Raw genomic sequence first — 18,676 nt, forward strand, 5'->3', positions numbered from 1 at the left:
AGTAATTTAGCCGGCAGTCGATGCCACAAACCAACATTTCTCAGACTGGAGAGAGCAGCGCCTGTTATTCCAGCCATCAGTTCAACAATGAAATCTTATTTCTGCACAAACAAACCAAACAAACGTTGTGATGTTTCTAAAGCTTTATGCAAAAAATCAGCTGGTTTTGATCATTGTCAGATGTTTCTCCAAAGCTAAAAGTGACTGGTATAGATTTGATTTAGTGTTTTAATCATTACAGTATGTTCTTCAAAATGATCATAAAGGATTCTGTCAAAGAACTATTAAATGAGATTATTGGAAATAAAAAAAACCTCACATGGCTACAGAAACGTCTCTACGAGTTATTGACCTTTTACAGATTGCACATTATGATACGATCGGTACATACAGGCAACAGTACTGAAGAGCCTGACTCACTAAAAAGTCCACGTCAAAATTTAAAATGGAATCAAAGTAGAAAAAATAAACTTTCTTTTCATCTGAGCCGTTCGCTGTTTCGTGACCTTTAAACATCATTCTTCCATTTTATTCTCTGACGAGCGACAGAAGCTTTTTTCCAACATGTGAAACTTTATCAGTTCGTCCCGAAATGACAACAAACACTCGAACACCTGAAATGGAATCAGATGAATATCCAATGTTTGACGGGGGATGTTTTTCAAACCGACTGCTGTTCATGGTGTGAATTAAAAAATAATATTAAAGGCAAATTAAAGGAGCACTCTGTAATTTTGAGGAAGAAACGTTCCTTTTCCTCAGAGAACAGCTTGTTTATTCACTTGAGGAAAAAAAGTTTGTATTTTTACCTCATTAATATTGCAAATATTAATATTCTGAGTGTGAATTTCTTCTCAGGAACTCCATGGTGCCCCTTTAAAGTATAATCATAGTTAAAATGTTTTTGGTGACCTCAGCTGAGACTCATCAGAAGTGAAAACGAAGCTTCAGTGAAACATCTTCTCTCTCTCTACATTTCAGACGTGAACCTGCCGTCTCGTCAGATCACATCCTGAGCTGCAGAACGATCCGAGCCCGTATTTATCAAACTGCTAAAAGTCTCCTTGAAGTTAAAAGCTACTGATCACATTTCTTCTGACCTTAAAATTAAAGATATAATATGCAAGACTTCTCCAAATATCTTAAAACAACCACACCTTTGTTAAATAATTTGTTGGGTTCAAACCAGAAACATCTTTTACTGAAGGTGCGTTTGGTCACAAGATATCTCTACAACACAACACACATACAATGTCATGTCAAAACTGCTATTTCTTCAGATTCTGTTGATAAAAACTTACATATTGCACCTTTAAAAGCAGATCCTACGTGACGACAGTTTAAGCTTGTGATGGTAAGTTGATTTGAATATGTGCAGAAGTTTCATTTAGTTTTATTTCCTTTTTTTTAAATGAACAAAACTCAAATATTTGCCTGAAACAATCCAACTTCGTCTAATTTATTACAGTGTCACGTTTCATGCAAAGTGTTTCCATCATGTGAGTGAATATGTTAAAAAACTCAATCTGATTAAACTAAATTAAATCAAATTAAATTAATGCAGATGGAAACATGATGTGTTTATTCAGTTATTAATAAAAAGGTAAGATTCTGCATGAACGTAATGTGTTTGTGTTATTCAACTATATCAAAGTCAATCACACATCGAGTTCATTTGTTCACATTAAACATGATAGAAAAACTTTGCATTAAATGTGACAATTTACAATGAACTTGTGCAATGAGATCAAATTTACCTGGAATTAAAATACTGTTTTTGGAAAATGATTTGTTTGAGAGAAGCTGCTTGAACAGCAGGAATTAATTTCACACTGATTTTGTTTGTCATCACTTTCTCACATTTACCGTCGTAACTCGTCAACACGGTGCTTAATTCAACTTGATGTACATTTTCTCTGAAGCGACGGCAGCAGAATGTCGCTCCTGATTCAGTTTGCTTCCATTATTTTTATATTATTTCGGGGTGTTCACACGGACAAAAGACTACAAACTTATATTGTTTTGTGAAGATGTTAAGTGGTAACTAGCATCGTAACAGTTCCCTTAACTGACTTCCTGCACAAACTTTCACTCTGCCAGCCGTGCTCACATTACAAAAAACAATAATTGGGGAAAATTAGAGATTAGAGATCAAATAAACCTGCAGGATCTGTGAGACATGTTTAGTTTTTTCACTCTGAACATCTGGCAGGCCGCATTTCAGCTGTTTTATGTTCGACTGAGGTTGTTAAGGGTTTCAAACTACTTGAATTTTTGCAGGTGACGACATGAGTAAAATAATGAACAACATGGTGGATGTAGAGTCGATCTTCACCTCCATCCCTGTTCTGAGCGTTCATGTGAGTAATGATGTGATTATTTACAAGCTGCTCTCTTCGTTCTGCTCGAAGTATAAGAAGTGTGTTTTGTTTGACAAATACAGGCTCAAATCTTTTCAGCTCCAACTTCTGAAAGGAACAGAAGAAACTCTTAAGAGTCGAACTTTCTGCACTGGAAGGAGGGGAACCATCATAAATTGAAAGACGAGGAGTAACAACCCTCCAGTATGAGTTCTGTTTACGTGAACAGCAGGATAAAACTCATTCGAACTTTGACAGTGTTTTGACCTCATGTTAAAGGAAATCTTTCCATCTTCCGTCCCACACAGTCAAACCCAGAGTTCATCCTCCACTTTCACTATATAACCAGATAACTACATCTTAGATAAGTGTAAATTCAGAAGCAGAGATGACCAGTAGAGAAAACAGTTGTTTGACTGGCGACCAGCATTAATTTTCCTGAAAAAAAAAATAAAGTTTTGTTCCTTCTTAAAAACTGCAGGTGTCCCCTTCAGGGATACCAAATGTTAAAAACCTTTAAAGATCTCCGACACGGGGCTGAGAGTGAGCAGCGTTCAGCTCTTTATAACAAATCTGTAACATGTAAATGGTGAACGGGCTCCACGCTGGTCTTATTTCACACAAGTCAAACCTGCAGAACCTCAAACAAAACGAGCGACCTGTTGATGAATTCGCCGCTGAAACCTTCTCGATCCACACACATCACTCACAGCAGCATCCCCCCTCCTCTCCTTCATATAGAAAATATAACACTATATTTTACAAGAGGACTAAGAGAACAGAACATCTATTATCTTACAAGGAACAGCGTATAGGCAGAGTATGTACAGCAAACATGGTCCCACCAAACCAAGGCTTCATGAACATATGGAACAGATGAGTGAGCAGTGAAACCGAACACTTTGGTAGTCGGAAAGAACGTCTCGATTGTTTTCCATCGGAATGGAAAATGGTCCAGTGTGAGCCTCGATCAGCTCAGGAAGTTTAAACTAGGTGATCCTACCGAGTTTAGGCAGTTAGAATGACTGGCTGGATTCTCTGCCTGCATGTAATGACCAAATATTTATAAACTCGACCTGCTGAATTGCTTAAAATTAGGAGAACACCACCGCTGAATCCTTTGCAACCAACAGTCCAACAGGAGTCAGACTTTTTTTTAAGAAAAATTAGTTTAGAAATGAAAATTCAGTCATCATCTCTTTCCTCCATGCTGATATAGAAAGTCTTGTGAGGCAAAAGAGCTTTGCAGCGTTCATCTTAACGACTGAAAGAGACGGGGCTTGTTTTAAAACATGGGGAAAAAAACTGAAAAACATTAAACGGCTCCAGACAGCTCGTCCAGTGTGATCCAAGTCTTTGCAGATTCCAAACTGATTTAAAAAAAGGTCATTTATCACCTTTCTGGAGTTGAAAACTTAGCTGCTTAGCTAAAAGTGTTAGCATGGACCGAGGATGTCGGTAAACCTGGACCCAGTGTCGTTACTATGAAAGCTGCTCAGTGATGCTTTGAAGCCAGCAGGTGTGAAAGTACTCAGATCTTGTTGTGCACATCAGAGACCTCTGCAGACCTCCATGCAGCCTGTCCAGCATTATCTAACAGCTCCAAGATCCCAGATTTGTTTGACACGATGCTATTTACACCATCGACATGCTGCTGAGCTTGTGACCAACTTCTGACAGGGTGCATGCTAACGCATGCTAATGCTAACGCTTTTAACGTAGCAGCTGCAGTGAAGAGATCGTCTTGAAAATTGGTGCAAATAAAGTGTTTTCACAACAATTTGGCGTCTTGTGGCCTCTGCACACTTGGAATATTCAAGTGTTCAGAAGCCATGAGACGCCAGATTGAGCCCCGAGAGCCATGAATGTTTCTTGTTTTACACTTTAAAGCTCCAGAAATGTTTTGCCAAGACTTTCCGTCAATGTGGAGGTGAGCAGATGACTGAACTTTGGAGGGCGTTCCTCGCCCTAACTCCCAGGATTATGTCATCAAATGTCTTTTTTTCTGTCAAAGAAACACTTCAATGTTTTAAAATATTCACTTCATGATCACATTAAACAAAGAATGAATGAGAATGAGTAACCAGAGATTTTTATGTAAAAAATAATGACCTAAATGCGACTGCTGGCCAAGACGGTAAACAATCACAATCACAACTGGTGGTGTAAACTGAGCGCTGCAGGAGTGAGTTCCAAAACAAAGGAAGCTAAAAAACAAAAGAAAGAAGACTCGTTACGTCACTGAATCTGTCTTTGGGGCCAGACTGTGGTGAGAGTTATACTGAAGTCAATGATGCATGAAGAAACACACGGAGATCCAACATCTCCGTCCTGTGACTTCTGAAGAAGAAATGCCAGAGTGGCTTAACATGGCTGATACCATGATGACCAAACAGGGCCGCTCCAACAGATTTCCACTGATACGACTGCAATGACACGGTGAACAAGCCTTTCATACACAAGGAACGTTTCTCTGTGCATCTTCGTTTGACTTCAATACAAGCAGCACTGCAGTCTGACCGCAAAACATGATTTGGTGACATAATGACACTTCCTTCTTCTTCTTCTTCTTCTTTTAACGTTTTCAAGGAGGGTTTCTAACTTCAGAACTACAAAAATACGTCATCCCTGCTGCACTCTGTTAACCACATTTTTTTTTTTTTTTTTTTACAAGAAGCACTTGAGTGCACCGTTAGTGTTGCGCTACCTGTGAGACTGGAGCAGGTTCAGTAACTACGTTTTTTTGAGCCAGTGTGTCGCCTTAATTACACTAAAGTTTTAATTTTACAGTAGTTTGCATGTGAATAAGGCTGTCAGTGACCATGTAACATCACTCAGTTACTCGGGACATATTCTTACTCAGAGTTACTTCTAGTTACAAACAAACATTTTTCTTTGTTACATCCATTATGATCCAACCATACAGATAGTTTTGGTTTTATTGTTGCAGGTTTTGAACCATCAGTCTGAGATTTCTGCTATCTCCCAAACACAGTGGAGAGCTGTGGCGCTCCCTGCACTGAGGAGAGGGGATTTAAAAACTCGACAGACTTACTGTTGACTGTTTTAGATTATTGTCTGGCCTTTTCTGTCAGTGTAGAGAGAGAGAGGGATGAAAACATGCAACACAGGTCCCTCTACCGGGAGTCAGACTTTAAAATATGTGATTATCTGGTAAACATCCTAACCTTTATTCTACTTGGTCATTTTTCAGTTCAGCACCACAACAATGAAAACACCAAACATCGATTCACTCAGTTATTTATATCCCAAACCAAAACTATCTGCATGGATGGACACCAGCATGGGGTCGAGTCAGATGTCTAACCATCAGATCACGTGGTCCAAAGTGTTCGGTTCGGCACGGACACTCTCCTTGGTGGCGGGTCATTAAGTGCTATGAGAATGACGAAGTGCTTTAGGATGAGGTACACTACAAACAGACTCCTGTGTCCGAGTCAGTCAGGTCCAGAATCTACTGTCCTCCTGCCACGTGGACCCACATGACAGACGTCCGCAACTCAAAGAGTTCAGAGAAATGGTCACGATAACCTCTGGCTGTGTTAGTGAGTGCATCCACGGAAACAGGAAGTGCTGCAAGTCCTGCTGCGCGGTCGCTTTTGGTCCGGCTGGCTGGCGACGACGCGCGTGAACGGGTACTCATGAGTTTGTGTTGTGACGCACAGCACGTGATGGTGGTTAGCACTCTACCACAATACAACAGCGAGGAGGAAGAGCAAGACAGGAGAGTAAGAAGGGGAAGAGAGAGAGAGGTTGAGGGAGAGAGATATCCAGTTTCACAGGTGGATTGTGGGTAAAAAGGCCTGACAGTTAAAATAAAAAAAAAAAAAAAAACTGAAACAGAGAAGCGAGCATTACTCACACAAACACAGCCATCATGACTGCGGACTGTTCTGGACAGAGTTTAATGAGTCTGTCTGGCCCTCCTCCTCTTCTTCCTCCTCCTCCTCCTCCTCCTCCTCCTCTTCCTCCTCCTCATCTTCATCCTCCTCTGGATGTAAGGGGCCATTGTGCCTGCCCTGCCTGCCTGATCCTTCACTGTCCCTGGCCGCAGTGGGACTTCCAGCCCCAGGCTTGGCCGGGCCTCTGGAGGTCCGATGTCCGTTTGATGGAGACAGGCTACGGCCCCTCCCCTTTTCCTGAGCGTCGCTGTCGTTTTTGTCGTCGGCCCTCCTCTCCGCCGCTGAAGACTTTTTGGTCGTCGTCTTCTGCCTTACCTCGTCTTCCTCCTCGTCTTCCTCTTCATCATCATCAGAGTCAATGCGGTTGAGTCTTTTGCGGATTGGACGATCCTCCTCCGACGAGGACTCAGAGTCCTCTGAATCCTCCTCGTCTTCGTCCGTCGAAGGCCGCCGTTTCTTCAGCATCTGAGCGAGTCGTTTACGCCGCTGCTGCAACAGAATCTCTCTCCTCTTCCCCCTGCCCATCTTCTCCACGTCCTCCTCCTCTTCTCGGTCTGTCCTCTTTAATCTCCTCCGCTTGTCTTTGTCCTTCTCCTTCTCCAACAGTTTCCTTTTCAGCCGCCTGCCGCTCTCTTTCGCGTCCTCCTCCTCGTCTTCGTATCTCCTCCGCTTTTCTCTCATCCTGTTTCTCCGAAGGTGTTCCTCCTCTCTTCTCTGCCTGCTGACTCTCCTTCTCTGATCATCTTCATCTTCGTAATCCTCCTCCTCATCAGAGTCTCTGGAGGAAGGCGACACTAAAAGAAAAAGAAAGGGGAATGATTTGTTTTCCCTTCATTCTCGAGTCGTTGCATGCGTCTTGTGTGTCAGAAGAAAAACAAAATGTTTGCGATTTATGAATCTGGGCTACAGACGAGAGTGATACACTATAAAAAACAGCCGATGCAGATAAAACTCCATACTGAAAAATGATGTTAATTATTGACTAAACTCAATAAACATAAAAGACAACAGCTTCTAGTTTGTACTTGCTCTTCTCTGAGATGTTTTTATCTTCCTGCATGAATGAAAAGTGAAATGAAGCTGCAGACTCCAGCGGGGACTCACCATCAGAGAAGTCACTTGAGAAATGCTCCTTTCGTGGTCGGCCACGTGATTTAACTTTGTCCCTTTTGGCGGAGGCCCGCGAGTTGTCCGACGACTCCGACGTCTCGCGGTAGTTGACCTGCTGGCGTTGGCCCCGCCTCAGACCCCGCCTTTTTTTGTCAGCGTCGCTGTCAGTCATGTCGCTGAACTGATCCGAGTCTGAAGAGGACATGAAGATAGAGAGCGAAGACTTACAGATAACAGTTTTTGTAATTGATGAATTGGTATTTATCAACCAATAATCAAAATATTCTCTGGTTCAAGGTTCTCAAACGTGAAGATCTGCTCTGCAAGGAGAAAACATGATGTCACCTGAAACTTTTTATAGATATTTTCTCGCATTTTAAAGTCATTGATTTATTATTTGTAGTCGAAGAATTTCAAAAACTTGAAAGATGTGCAGAAGTTTGAATGGCACCTCACGATTATTTGCATTATTGATTAATCTTTCCTTGATTGATCCACTAATGCTTCAGTCTATGAAACGCCAAGAAATGCTAAGTTCTACAACAATATATGACAAAGAAACAGAAATACTTCAAGCAGACAATAAGCTGTAATATAAAATAAGTCAGTCTCAGAGTGAAACTCACCCATGTCTTCCTCAGTCTCTTCCTCCTCTTCCTCAGAGGAGCGTCTCCGCCGCCGTCTCAGCCGTTTTCTTCCCCTGCGTTGGGTCTTTATGGGTTGGCGTTTAGGCACACGTCTCAATGCCCGTTTGGGGCGAGACCCACTCTCTAAGCTGCCCACGTCGCTGCCCGCGTCTTCATCTTCCTCCTCATCGTCATCTGCACCTGACACACCAAAATCCTCATCCTCTGAGCTTTGAGGGGGAAGACAATGAAAAAACAGTGAGCCAGACGAGGAGAAAAGAGAAGTGTGTGTGAATGTGTGTGAATGTGTGTGTTACCTGTTGCTGAGCATGAACTCGTCTTCACTCTCAGCTGCCGTGCTGTCACTCTCCAGGTCGTTCAGTCGCCGCTTCTTCCTGTTCCTAGCAGGACGACCCTGGCTTCTGATTGGCCGCTGGCTCTCCTTGCCGTCATCTGACAGGATCGGTGTGATCTCTTTCCCTTGTCCTGCACCGACATCAGAACAGTCCAAGTTATAAATCAGTTTGAGCTGTCAGACAACTTCATGCGGTAGATTTTATCAAAACACTGCATCTGAACTTTGAAAGGCTCTGAGTACATTTAATAAAAAAACAGCTGACTAAATGTTACTATTTTATTTTCCTGCAAATCTACACTTCATGAATTTAGAGATGGAAATAATAATAAATAATAATAAACTGATTCTTTCCCCAGGTCTTCTTCAATTTCTTATTCTAAGGTTTCTTCATATTTTTGCTCAACTCAAATACTGCTCTGAATATCAGTTGTCTTCAAGAAGTAATGTGAAGAATAAAAAGATATTCTAAATATAATTTCTAATGCTGCAGTTCACTTTTTTGTAACCATCACATGATCCACTCACCACCACAGAGGTCTCCGATATCTTCCTCTATAGCCTCATCAATGGCATCGTCAAAGTCATCAAACCTGCAACACACAAACAGAAAAATGATGTTGATCGTCTGTCTGGGATTTCATGTTTCACATCATCTTATTTTTTTTTAAAAACTATATCGCCTCATATTTACGATTTACGGAGATGACACATTTCTGGTGAGACTATATTCCCAGTTGAAATGCTAATGAACTATTCTAATCTATTCTTTAGGTACATCGTGAGGTCAGATGATCAGTGACGGGACTGATATGTTTACAGATGTCCACACTCACCTGTAGCTGATGTGCTTCCTGGTTCTGGTTGATCTCCTTCCCAGATTTTTGCTCTTTTTGGAATCTTTCTTCTTCGGTGACTTCTCCTCTTCCTCCTCATCTCCCTCCTAAGACAATCACAAAGTCTTTAGATTGTAATGTTTCACTGTAAACATTTTAACTAAATATTTATTCTACATCAAACAGATGGCCATCATGTCAAGTTTATGCTGTCTAAAACTCTGCTGTTGATTTTCATCACTCCCGCTCAGAAACCGCAGGTAAGACAAACAAACATCTGAGATTAGATCTGCTGAAAATGTAAAATGTAGCTGTGTGATAACTGAAATGCACGCAAGCTTCTTTGTTCCGAACGTAGCACCTCTGAGTGAAACTTACTAATCCAGTGAAGTGGTCACACTCTTTACTCACAGGAATGATGTTCTCCACACTGATTCCCACGTACACTAGCCGCTCCCTCCTGGAGAGACGGAGAGAGAGGAGGGTCAAAATCCACATTATTCTGAATTGAGATTTTCTCAGTAAGTTGATCAAAGCATGCAAACGCGTGTGCAGTCACCTCCTCTCTGCTCGCTCTCTTTTCTTCAGAGCACTGTCCAGGTTCTGCAGCTGCTCTTCCAGTTTCTCACACAGCAGCTTCTGAGGTGGGAAAACCAAACAGATCACAAATCTGTCAGTGTTTGAAAACATCTCCTTCAAAGTGTTTTGTTTATTAGTGTCAAACCTCAATATAACACTGAAATGTGCCTCATATTTCTCAACCAAATAGTTCCAGAATCAGATCACATTTAGTTTACTTCATACAGTTCTTCTTCTTCAAGTTCTTCTTCAGCAAATTAATCACTTGAGAACTCTGGTGTCTTTTATTTAACATTTCTCAATGTAAGATTAGCAGTAGTACAGTAATGTTGCTTAATATCCCAAGTATCATAAATAACACCCAGTTATTATTGTCAATATGAAACAACTAAATCAAAGACATCACCAACCAAACGGGAGGATTATAGAGGGTATGATCATCAATACGTCTTGTACTGTAAATGTAAACAGGTTTCCAGTTTGATTTCAGGTTAAGTGTGTACTGCTTACATGTTGGCAGGGCGGACAGAACCACTCTCCGTCTGGAATCAACATGAGCGGCGGCCGCAGACAGGCAGTGTGGTATCCACTGTCACACGAGTCACACAGCAGGATCTGAAGACACACAAACACAGATACAGTGAGCAACTCTTTGCGGTCAAAGCCGGAAGTGACTGAACCACAATTTCACCACATTAAACCACTTGTGGACTACTGAGCCTTTAAATGGCTTCAGTATTTAATATTTTGTTGTGTTTGCTCGGTATAAATGTGAACCATCAGTGTAAGTATTACTGTTTAATCTATTCATCAATAGACAGATGAAGAGAGGAGTTTGATAACCAATTTATTGTTTCTACTTCTACTAATCATTTTGAAGTCAATACTGAATACTGTAAACCAAAAAATTCAGTCTGGATATTTCCAGAAAAATGATGGTAGAATAACGACACAAAGGAAGCGTGGCTACCATTACACAACCAAAACAGGAAGAGGCAAAGTATTTCCTGGTCGCCCAAATCATAACAAAACAGCCCCAGACACAAAAGTAGCCAAATGTACGAGGACAGGGGTGTCCAAATGTTTGTCATATGTACAATTAAATGGTAAAATAGTCTGTGGCACAACCTCACATGCTCCTCTCTCACCAGTTCGGGGTGGTTGGGCAGCCCACACTGACTGCAGGCGTCCTCACTGGGAATCTCCTCTGATTTAGATGATTCTTCTGAGTCGCTTCCTCCTTCGCTCTCCCCCTCTCCTCTTTTCCGCCCTCTGTCCTCCACCTCTCCTCCCTCATTGAGTTTGCGTCTCTTCGTTCGAATGTTGGACCATCGCGGGCGTCGATGCCTCCTTTTACCCTTAAAACACAACCGGAGGAGAAAAACAGTCAACCGGATGACAAATTAAACAGAAGAAGTTTATGCGTTCATTGTCACACGAACTTACCCTTTGTTTCTTAATTTGACCAACAGGTTGTGTTTTTCTGTTGTTCTTTGCAGCCGAGTCCTGCTCCTCTTCATCTTCCTCCTCTTCTTCCTCCTCATCCTCCTCATCCTCATCCTCCTCCTCTTCTTCCCTCGTTGTGGTAGGCAGAATCTTTTTTCTTTGAGGTTTCTTTTTCTGGCTCTCAGCCACCTTTGAGCTCGGCCTGCAGGTTGGCAAAGCAGATGATCTTCAAGAAAAAAGGTACAGAATCAAACCAGCTGTACCTGAGATTACAATGGACAAAGAATAACACATTTTTTCTCTCTAATCCACCACACGTACCTGCAAATCCTTGCTGATCTCCTCAACGGCCTCCCTTCCTCTTGCACCTCCTGCTCCTTTTCTTTCTCCTCTTTTGCCCCTTTCCCCTTTAACTTGTTTCTCCGGTGGGGAGGGATCTTAATCTTCAACCTGATTCCTTCTTTCTGGAGCTCAGAGGAGGCTTCCTCAAGGGGACCCTGCCTCTCCTCTGATCCAAGCTCAGCGTCCTTCACCCTCAACGGAGCTGCCAACCCACCATTAACTCCGTCTCCCTGGTGGTCTTTTTGATCCCGCTGGTCCACTTTAAGAGGCAGAACAGTGCTCTCCTCCTCCTCCTTTCCTAAAGTGCTTTTAGTCTTTTCATCTTTATCTCCTTCTATTGCCACAGGGCGTCCACACACCTCTCTTTTCTCTTCCATCTCATTAGGGTTGTCATATTTCTGCTGATGACCAGTCTTTGTCCCCTTGTCTAACTGCTCCTCTGTTGTGTTTTTACCCTGAACTTCTTCCGTCTGTCTTTTGGGTTCCTCTGAGGAAACCATAACACAATCCAGTTTTCTCACTACGACTTCAGGCAGTTTTTCAGATTTTAAGGACAGTATTTTTCTGGCTGTTTGAGAATCCATTGCTACATTAGGAGGAGGAGCTGCCTTCGCCTCGCCCTCAGCAGGTCCCTTCCTGACCAGCACTGACTGCCGACTCACCTCCCTCTCCTCCTCTACAGCTCTGGAGCCCTGCTGGTCTAAACTCGGCCCATTTTGTTCCTGCTGCTCAGCGGCTCTGTGATGCTCAGATGGGCTGCGGATGACCCCCACATGACCTACAACACCGACTTGACCTATGACTCCTATGACGCCGTTCTGTCCCTCTTTGTGAGGCAGGAGGAGAGACGCTCTCCCGTTGGTCAGTTCCTGCCTTGATGCAGTGACAACTAGCTGCTGCTGCTGTTGTTGTGAAGCAGCTTGACCACCAGGGGGCGGTAGTGAGTTAGGTACCCTCCCCTCTCTTCCATGACTGTCTTTGGTCTGGATCACTGAAGGGTTACAAACAATAATACTGCTGCTGTTACTGTTGTTCAGGTGGTTGCTGTGGTAGCTCTCTGCGAGCTTTAGCTCCCTCTTCTTCAGTGGTATCTTAGCCTGCTGGCTGCTTCTGACCACTGCTCGCTCTGCTTCCTCTTCCTTGTTCATTTCTGGTTTTGTCACTGCTGCACCTGGTGCCATGACAACTGACACAGCATTTTTGGGGGCATCAGCATCCCTGGATTCTGATTTGATGACAGTGGTGATCGTGCTCACGCGGTTATCAAAGACAGGCGGTTTGTGCTCCTTCTTCTCCTCTTGAACTTCAGCCGCTGTGTTTTCCTGCTTGATCGGCTCCTGCTTTACCACTGAAAAACAAAAAAATATATATATAATAATCATACATCAAGAAACTGATAACAAAATAGGACTGCAGGGTGCAGATTAACATGATGCGTCAGATGGTTTGATACACAAAACCATCTGGAGGTACCACTAGAAACTTAGCAGGTGTTTGGACGAGCTGTCTACCATTACCATCACAGGCTTACCAAAGTCAGTCGAGAGATGAGTGGAAACATGTTTTCTATCAAGAAAATCTGTCAGTGTCATTCTTTGCTCCCCTTTCATCTAAATAAACTGCAGTTCTGATATAACTGATCCTACAGCAGCTACACTAACCCCTTGACGAGCCGTCATTGTTGTTTTCAAATGAACAATCTCCTCTCATGCTGGTTATCACATCTTAACCATGTCATCAGCCGCCAGCTCCTCACAGGACGCTGACTGGTTAAACAACTGTGTTCAACCACAAGTGCAAAGGCTGAAGCCTGCTAAGATGGATTGTCAGGATCACATGATGTGATCATCCATCCATCACCTACCAGAATTTATGTGGCTTCATTCAATTCATTTTTTCAATGTTTTCAAAAAGGTATCTTGTGTATTTTTGTGTATACAGTGTATTTCTCATAAAAGAAAACATAAAGGTGTAAAATATTGGTACCTTGTTTCAGGGGTTTCTCTTCGGTCACAGGTTCAACCTTCTTACTGTCAGCGTGTTGCTCTGTGGTCTTGGAGGGTTCGAGGTTGGTGCTTATAACGGCCTCATCTACTAATTCATCATAACACACAGACACACAAACAGTCTTGATCTCACTGGTATTTCAAGAGTTTTTAATCATTATCACAACTACTGTAGAGTGACTATTGGCAAGAAAATAATGTGTGATATTTGACTTTAAAAGTATATTGGATTGTTTTTAGTTTGTTTGTTTTTCCTCTTTGGCCTTAAAAGAATTTGGTTTTAAGGGTGAACCGCCACCTTAAATATTTTCTCTAACTAGGGCTGCACTATTGATTTTTTTCATTGTCATTTTGATTCATCTATCGATTATTTTCTCGACCAATCGATTGATTGTTTGGTCTATGAAATGTTAGGAAGAATATGTGGAAAATGTTGTCAGTGACATCCTCAAATGTCTTGTTTGGTCCACAACACAAAGATAACCAGTTTACTGTCATAAAGGAGGAAAGAAACCAGGTAAACATTAACAGATAAGAAGCTGGAATCAGATTTTATTTTCCTTAAAAAAAATCATCAAACTGATTATCAAAATAGTTGCTGTTGATTTATTCAATAGTTACAGCTCTATTGCTAAAATGGATTTATTAGCACTTCTTCGACTAATGATTGTCCCATCCATAACACAAACCCTATGATCAAAGGTAATATGTACTCATTTGCCAGACATACCTGCATCTTTCTCTGTGGGTCCAGCTTGGTTCTGGTCCTGATTCAGGTTAGGCTCAATCTGGGTTTTCAGCAGCTCCAGAGCCTCAGCCAGGTCGTTACGTGTCCTGAGAAGAGAGTCTGGATCAGTGGCTCAAACAGGATATCAGACAACAGGAGAGCAGGTGGGCAGGATTTGAAAGGCAGAACATGATTAACAGATTCAACTGTGTAATGTGAAAAATATTTGTTTTACAAGCAGAGGAAAGAATAACAAGAGATATGACTGCAGCCCGAGACACTGGTGCCTCCTGCCGACACACCATGAGACGTATATCCACCACATTAATACAGCTGTCCTACCTGACGATACACCTCCAGGTGGATCCGTCCTGATCATCTTGCTCCTCCGTGTACAGCCGGATGTTCTGCTCCTGGTCCAGCTGAAGCCAGTACATCAGGCCCTGCCGGTCCCGACCTATAGGCTGCAGACGCATCTTCTCTGGATCCTCCTCATTAATCGCCATCTTGAACTTGAGGTTGTCGTCGAACTGACACTCACAAAGATACTGCAGGGTGGACAAAATAAACATAAAGAGGGGCATGATGGCAATATGTATTTATGATTTTAGGGAGAACAGTTTTTTTTAATCTGGTTGTTGCCTTGTCTGCAGATGTTTCATCAGAAAATGCTGTCATACTTTGAGGATGCTTGACTTGCACTCCATGGACATTTCCTGGTAGCCCTTCTGTTCCAGCTCCCATGCCCAGGTACTGTTCAGCTCCTGGCAAACCTACAGGAAACAAGGATTAGATATGGTCACTGGATATATTGTCTCTGTCCCAACTCAGACCCACTGTTAGCTAGTAATAAAAAGTCATTAAAAACTGTCCGACAATGGAAGATAAATTAACATAGTTCAAATGTAAAATACTGAACTTACTGAACCTCTTCAGTCAGACATGTTTACTCATGTTAAGTGCAGTCAGTCTGCAGCCAAACACATCACACACACACACACACACACACACACACACACACACACACACACACACACACACACACACACTCTCTCTCTCTCTCTCTGAGGCCTCACCTTAGCCAGGTATTTTTCCCAGCGGTCAGTGGACACAGACCTCCCCAGTTTTCTGAGCAGCTTGACGTGGAGCTCCACAAGAGGTTTAGGAACTGGAAAACATACAGGATGATTAGAAATATAACCAGTCCAGTGTCAATAAACAGTCCTCCTGCTGAAGTGCCCTTAAACACAACTTAAACCAACTTAAAACAGCTGAACACATCTTTTCATCTTGATGTTTAGGGGGGAAGATTATCTCCCTGGTGAAGATCAATCAACTCACGAAACAGAGGAAAAGGATCTGAATTCATGTTTGGTCACGATTTGTATCAATCCATGTGTAACAGTGATCACACAGCTTTAGTTTCATTTTGGATTTTTAATGTAAACAACCAACTTCATGCAGCCACGTTCAATCTGCAGTTTACATCCATGTCTATCCAGACTTTGGAAAGGGAAGTTCTTGGCTAAATTAAATGTATAACTGTATCGACATATATGATTTCAGCAGAAAACCTGCTATCTGCACATAGACTTGTTTACAGAAGAAAAACGGACAAAATATCATTTGTGAGGACAAAAATGTGTTTTCACTCAATGTAAGGTAGAGTGAATGCAGCATGTTTTAGCACATGTTTAAGAGTTGAATGCACATTTTAATGATTACCGGGATAATATAGTTAATCGCAGGGTAATTGTGACATTAAATGTTCATTTCATCCCCTAACCTGGTCAGATTCCCCCCACTGATCCTGAGATCTGGCTTTGAATAATGTCCACAAGAGGACATCATGATGTCACAGTGAATTGACCGTTGACTATTTTGGATATCATTTAATTATTTCAGACATTTGTCTGACCTTTCATGAACTTTTCATTTCATTTCACTTGTCATTATTACAATGTTTCTATTGGACCTATTTATTGTTAGATATTTTCGTTTTAAGTCAGGATAAAAGAATTCATTGTTGTGTCAGGAGATTATTTTACACCTGAGACTTATTATTGTTGTCATGATACTATTATGGTCGGCTTCAAAACACTGCAAGTACGCTAAAGACTAAAAACAACTCTGGAACAAAAACAAGCTTAATGTGTGGTCTGCTGTGAGACTGTCATGGAACCCATGAATTCACAGGAAATTCCAGTTTTCTCTGCTGAAACTGAAAGTTGCTATGTTTTCACACTATAAACAGACTCAGAGTCTTCTGTGAAAACGCGTTTACAATGCGGAGTCTGAAATGTCAGAGAAATATCACAGCTGAGTAAATAATAGTCGTCCTGTCAAACTGTGTTCAATATAACGTTACGGTGAAGAAGCGAAGCAACCGAACTAACGGTAATTGAAAACCAGCTAGCTAACAAGCTAAACTGGCTTACACGGTGTGCAAAGATACAAACACGACAGCTCCGTGTCAAAACAACTCATGTTAAGAAAGATAACGCCGTAAATTAAAAAGTAACTTCAATGGCTTCGTGTTGTACTTTGACTAAAAGTTGATGGAATCATCGATGCTAGCTAGTTAGCCGCCAGCAGCTAGAGTCCCTACTGCGCCTGTGCAGATTTGACAGCCACTCTACCAATAGCAAAAAAAATAACATCCACTGTTTTTAGCTAACATCAGTCGCTCAGTTTTGACAACCAACTGAAGTACAGATTTAAAGGGAAAATATTATCTCCATCGGCATCTGGTCAACACATTAACACAAGGGAGATTGATGTCATTCTAGTTCGACTGCCTGTGAGGCAAGGCCGGTGAAAAATTACACCTGACAACACTCCGGAGCTAGCTGGTTGGCTGTGTGTGGTCACTATGCTGTGCTGCATCATGGCTCCCACACCAAGTTTAGCGTTAACAGATCAATATCAGCCTTGACAACATTATCGACGAGCTGTCACTTGACTCCCACTAAAACCCCACGGGGTAGCTTGGCAAATTCTGCACCCACGTCTCAGTCCATTTCCTCTAACTTTAGTACAAACATACAACACAGACCAAAGTGTGTTGAATCTTGAGTGGGGCTAGCTTTCTGTTAGCGGGGGTTCTCTGAGTCCAAATGTTTCCTCAGAAACTTGACCAAAAAAACTGGTCTCCTTTCGAGAGAAAACGGGCTCTGTCGGAGTCAACAACCGGTGAGAAAGCGAAAAATCTCGCTGAGTAAACTCTCAATTTACCGCTGTACTGCCGGGGCCACACACTCAACGTTTTTCGTCATCCTCATCATCATCACGATGATGATGGTGATGGTGGTAGTGGTGGACCCCTTCTCCTTCGGTTTCAAGTGTCGCAGCTTTCCACCACTTCTTCGCCTCACCACCACCACCAGCAGCGATCTCTCACCTGTCTTGGTGTCCCGCAGATACCTCTCCATCTGCGGGAAAGTCATCTCGGGCAGATCTAGCGCCGCTCCGTATCGCTCCAGAAACGAACAGACCTCCGCGAAGCTCGGGCAGAGCGCCGGGCCGGAGCTTCTCACCACCACCGGAGCAGCCATCTTTCCAGGCGGAGAGAAACAGGAGGGGAGGGCTCGCTGCTAGGATGCGACTGTGTGCGAATGAAATGAATGGAGGGAGTGAAACATCTACCGGTGTCAAGTTGGATTGCATAAGAAAATATAGCTTCCGGCAACCATTTTCAAAATAAAACCGACTCAGATTTCCGCTCTCTGTTTTTCAAACAAATAACTGCATGTAAATGATGTAATGACCAGCCTTAACTCTGTGAACTATCTCAAACCCTTAGCTAGCACTTAAAACTGTGTGGTATTTATTTTTTTCTATGCTGTTCCCTGAAAATACGCTCTTATTGTAGACATACACTCCCTCCGTTTCCGGTGTTGTTGCGTATAATTTACAACAACTTGACACAGCTGCGAGAAGTTGGGAGGACCAGGGAGGGCAGAGCGAGAAATGCCCAGAATTCAACGCGATAGAACAACATCAAAAAACATTTCAAAATGGTTTTGGTTTTTATTCCTAAAATGTCTCCAGAAAAAAACGTAGTATCGAATCATCACTCTTTATCAGCCCTCCGCAAATACCATAAACGTTACGAAGGCATGAAGGATGGATCCAAACTGCCATTTTACATTTTTTCTCATGATTTGTATTTGTACGGTACACAGTGTACAGTTTGGATTTAAATGTAAGCAGTCTTTTCTGTAGCTCAGTGTCGCTGCATGCTGCGCAGATAGTCACGCACGCTGCCCAGGAGGATGCTGCGTTTACGGACTGTTGGAAATATCTAAAAATTAGAGGAAGAAATCTCGCTGTTCTAGTGTAAATGTTCCAGCCCAACTCTTTACTT

General features: G+C 42.3%; 1 protein-coding gene across 4 annotated transcripts; it reads right to left on the bottom strand.

The window, feature by feature from the left end:
- Nucleotides 1-226: 226 nt before the first annotated feature.
- On the bottom strand, nt 227-17,969 carry rsf1a (remodeling and spacing factor 1a). Of its 4 annotated transcripts, none has more exons than XM_037124859.1 (18): nt 17,711-17,969; nt 15,387-15,478; nt 14,991-15,083; nt 14,653-14,858; nt 14,314-14,417; nt 13,564-13,668; nt 11,557-12,925; nt 11,236-11,461; nt 10,938-11,147; nt 10,300-10,404; nt 9,770-9,849; nt 9,589-9,670; nt 9,211-9,317; nt 8,903-8,967; nt 8,337-8,505; nt 8,020-8,249; nt 7,388-7,585; nt 227-7,077 (listed from the first exon to the last, which is right to left on the bottom strand). In XM_037124859.1, the coding sequence occupies exons 1-18, from the start codon at nt 17,862-17,864 to the stop codon at nt 6,257-6,259; spliced, it is 4,416 nt and encodes a 1,471-aa protein (XP_036980754.1). In that variant the 5' UTR covers nt 17,865-17,969; the 3' UTR covers nt 227-6,256. The 4 variants fall into 4 exon arrangements, with proteins under 4 accessions (XP_036980754.1, XP_036980762.1, XP_036980772.1 ...); XM_037124867.1 differs by having other exon boundaries at nt 11,236-11,437; nt 13,564-13,671; XM_037124877.1 differs by having other exon boundaries at nt 9,622-9,670; nt 13,564-13,671.
- Nucleotides 17,970-18,676: the final 707 nt, after the last annotated feature.

This window comes from Acanthopagrus latus, chromosome 2, assembly GCF_904848185.1.
Source record: "Acanthopagrus latus isolate v.2019 chromosome 2, fAcaLat1.1, whole genome shotgun sequence".
In the NCBI taxonomy this organism is placed as follows: domain Eukaryota; kingdom Metazoa; phylum Chordata; class Actinopteri; order Spariformes; family Sparidae; genus Acanthopagrus; species Acanthopagrus latus.

Coding starts and splice junctions, on each gene's coding strand:
- rsf1a (XM_037124852.1), bottom strand. CDS start 17,864: ATGGCTGCTCCGGTGGTGGTGAGAAGCTCCGGCCCGGCGCTCTGCCCG. Junction 11,462..11,556: donor AGATCAGCAAGGATTTGCAG/GTACGTGTGGTG, acceptor TTTTTCTTGAAG/ATCATCTGCTTTGCCAACCT. Junction 8,968..9,210: donor AGGAAGCACATCAGCTACAG/GTGAGTGTGGAC, acceptor TGTGTGTTGCAG/GTTTGATGACTTTGACGATG.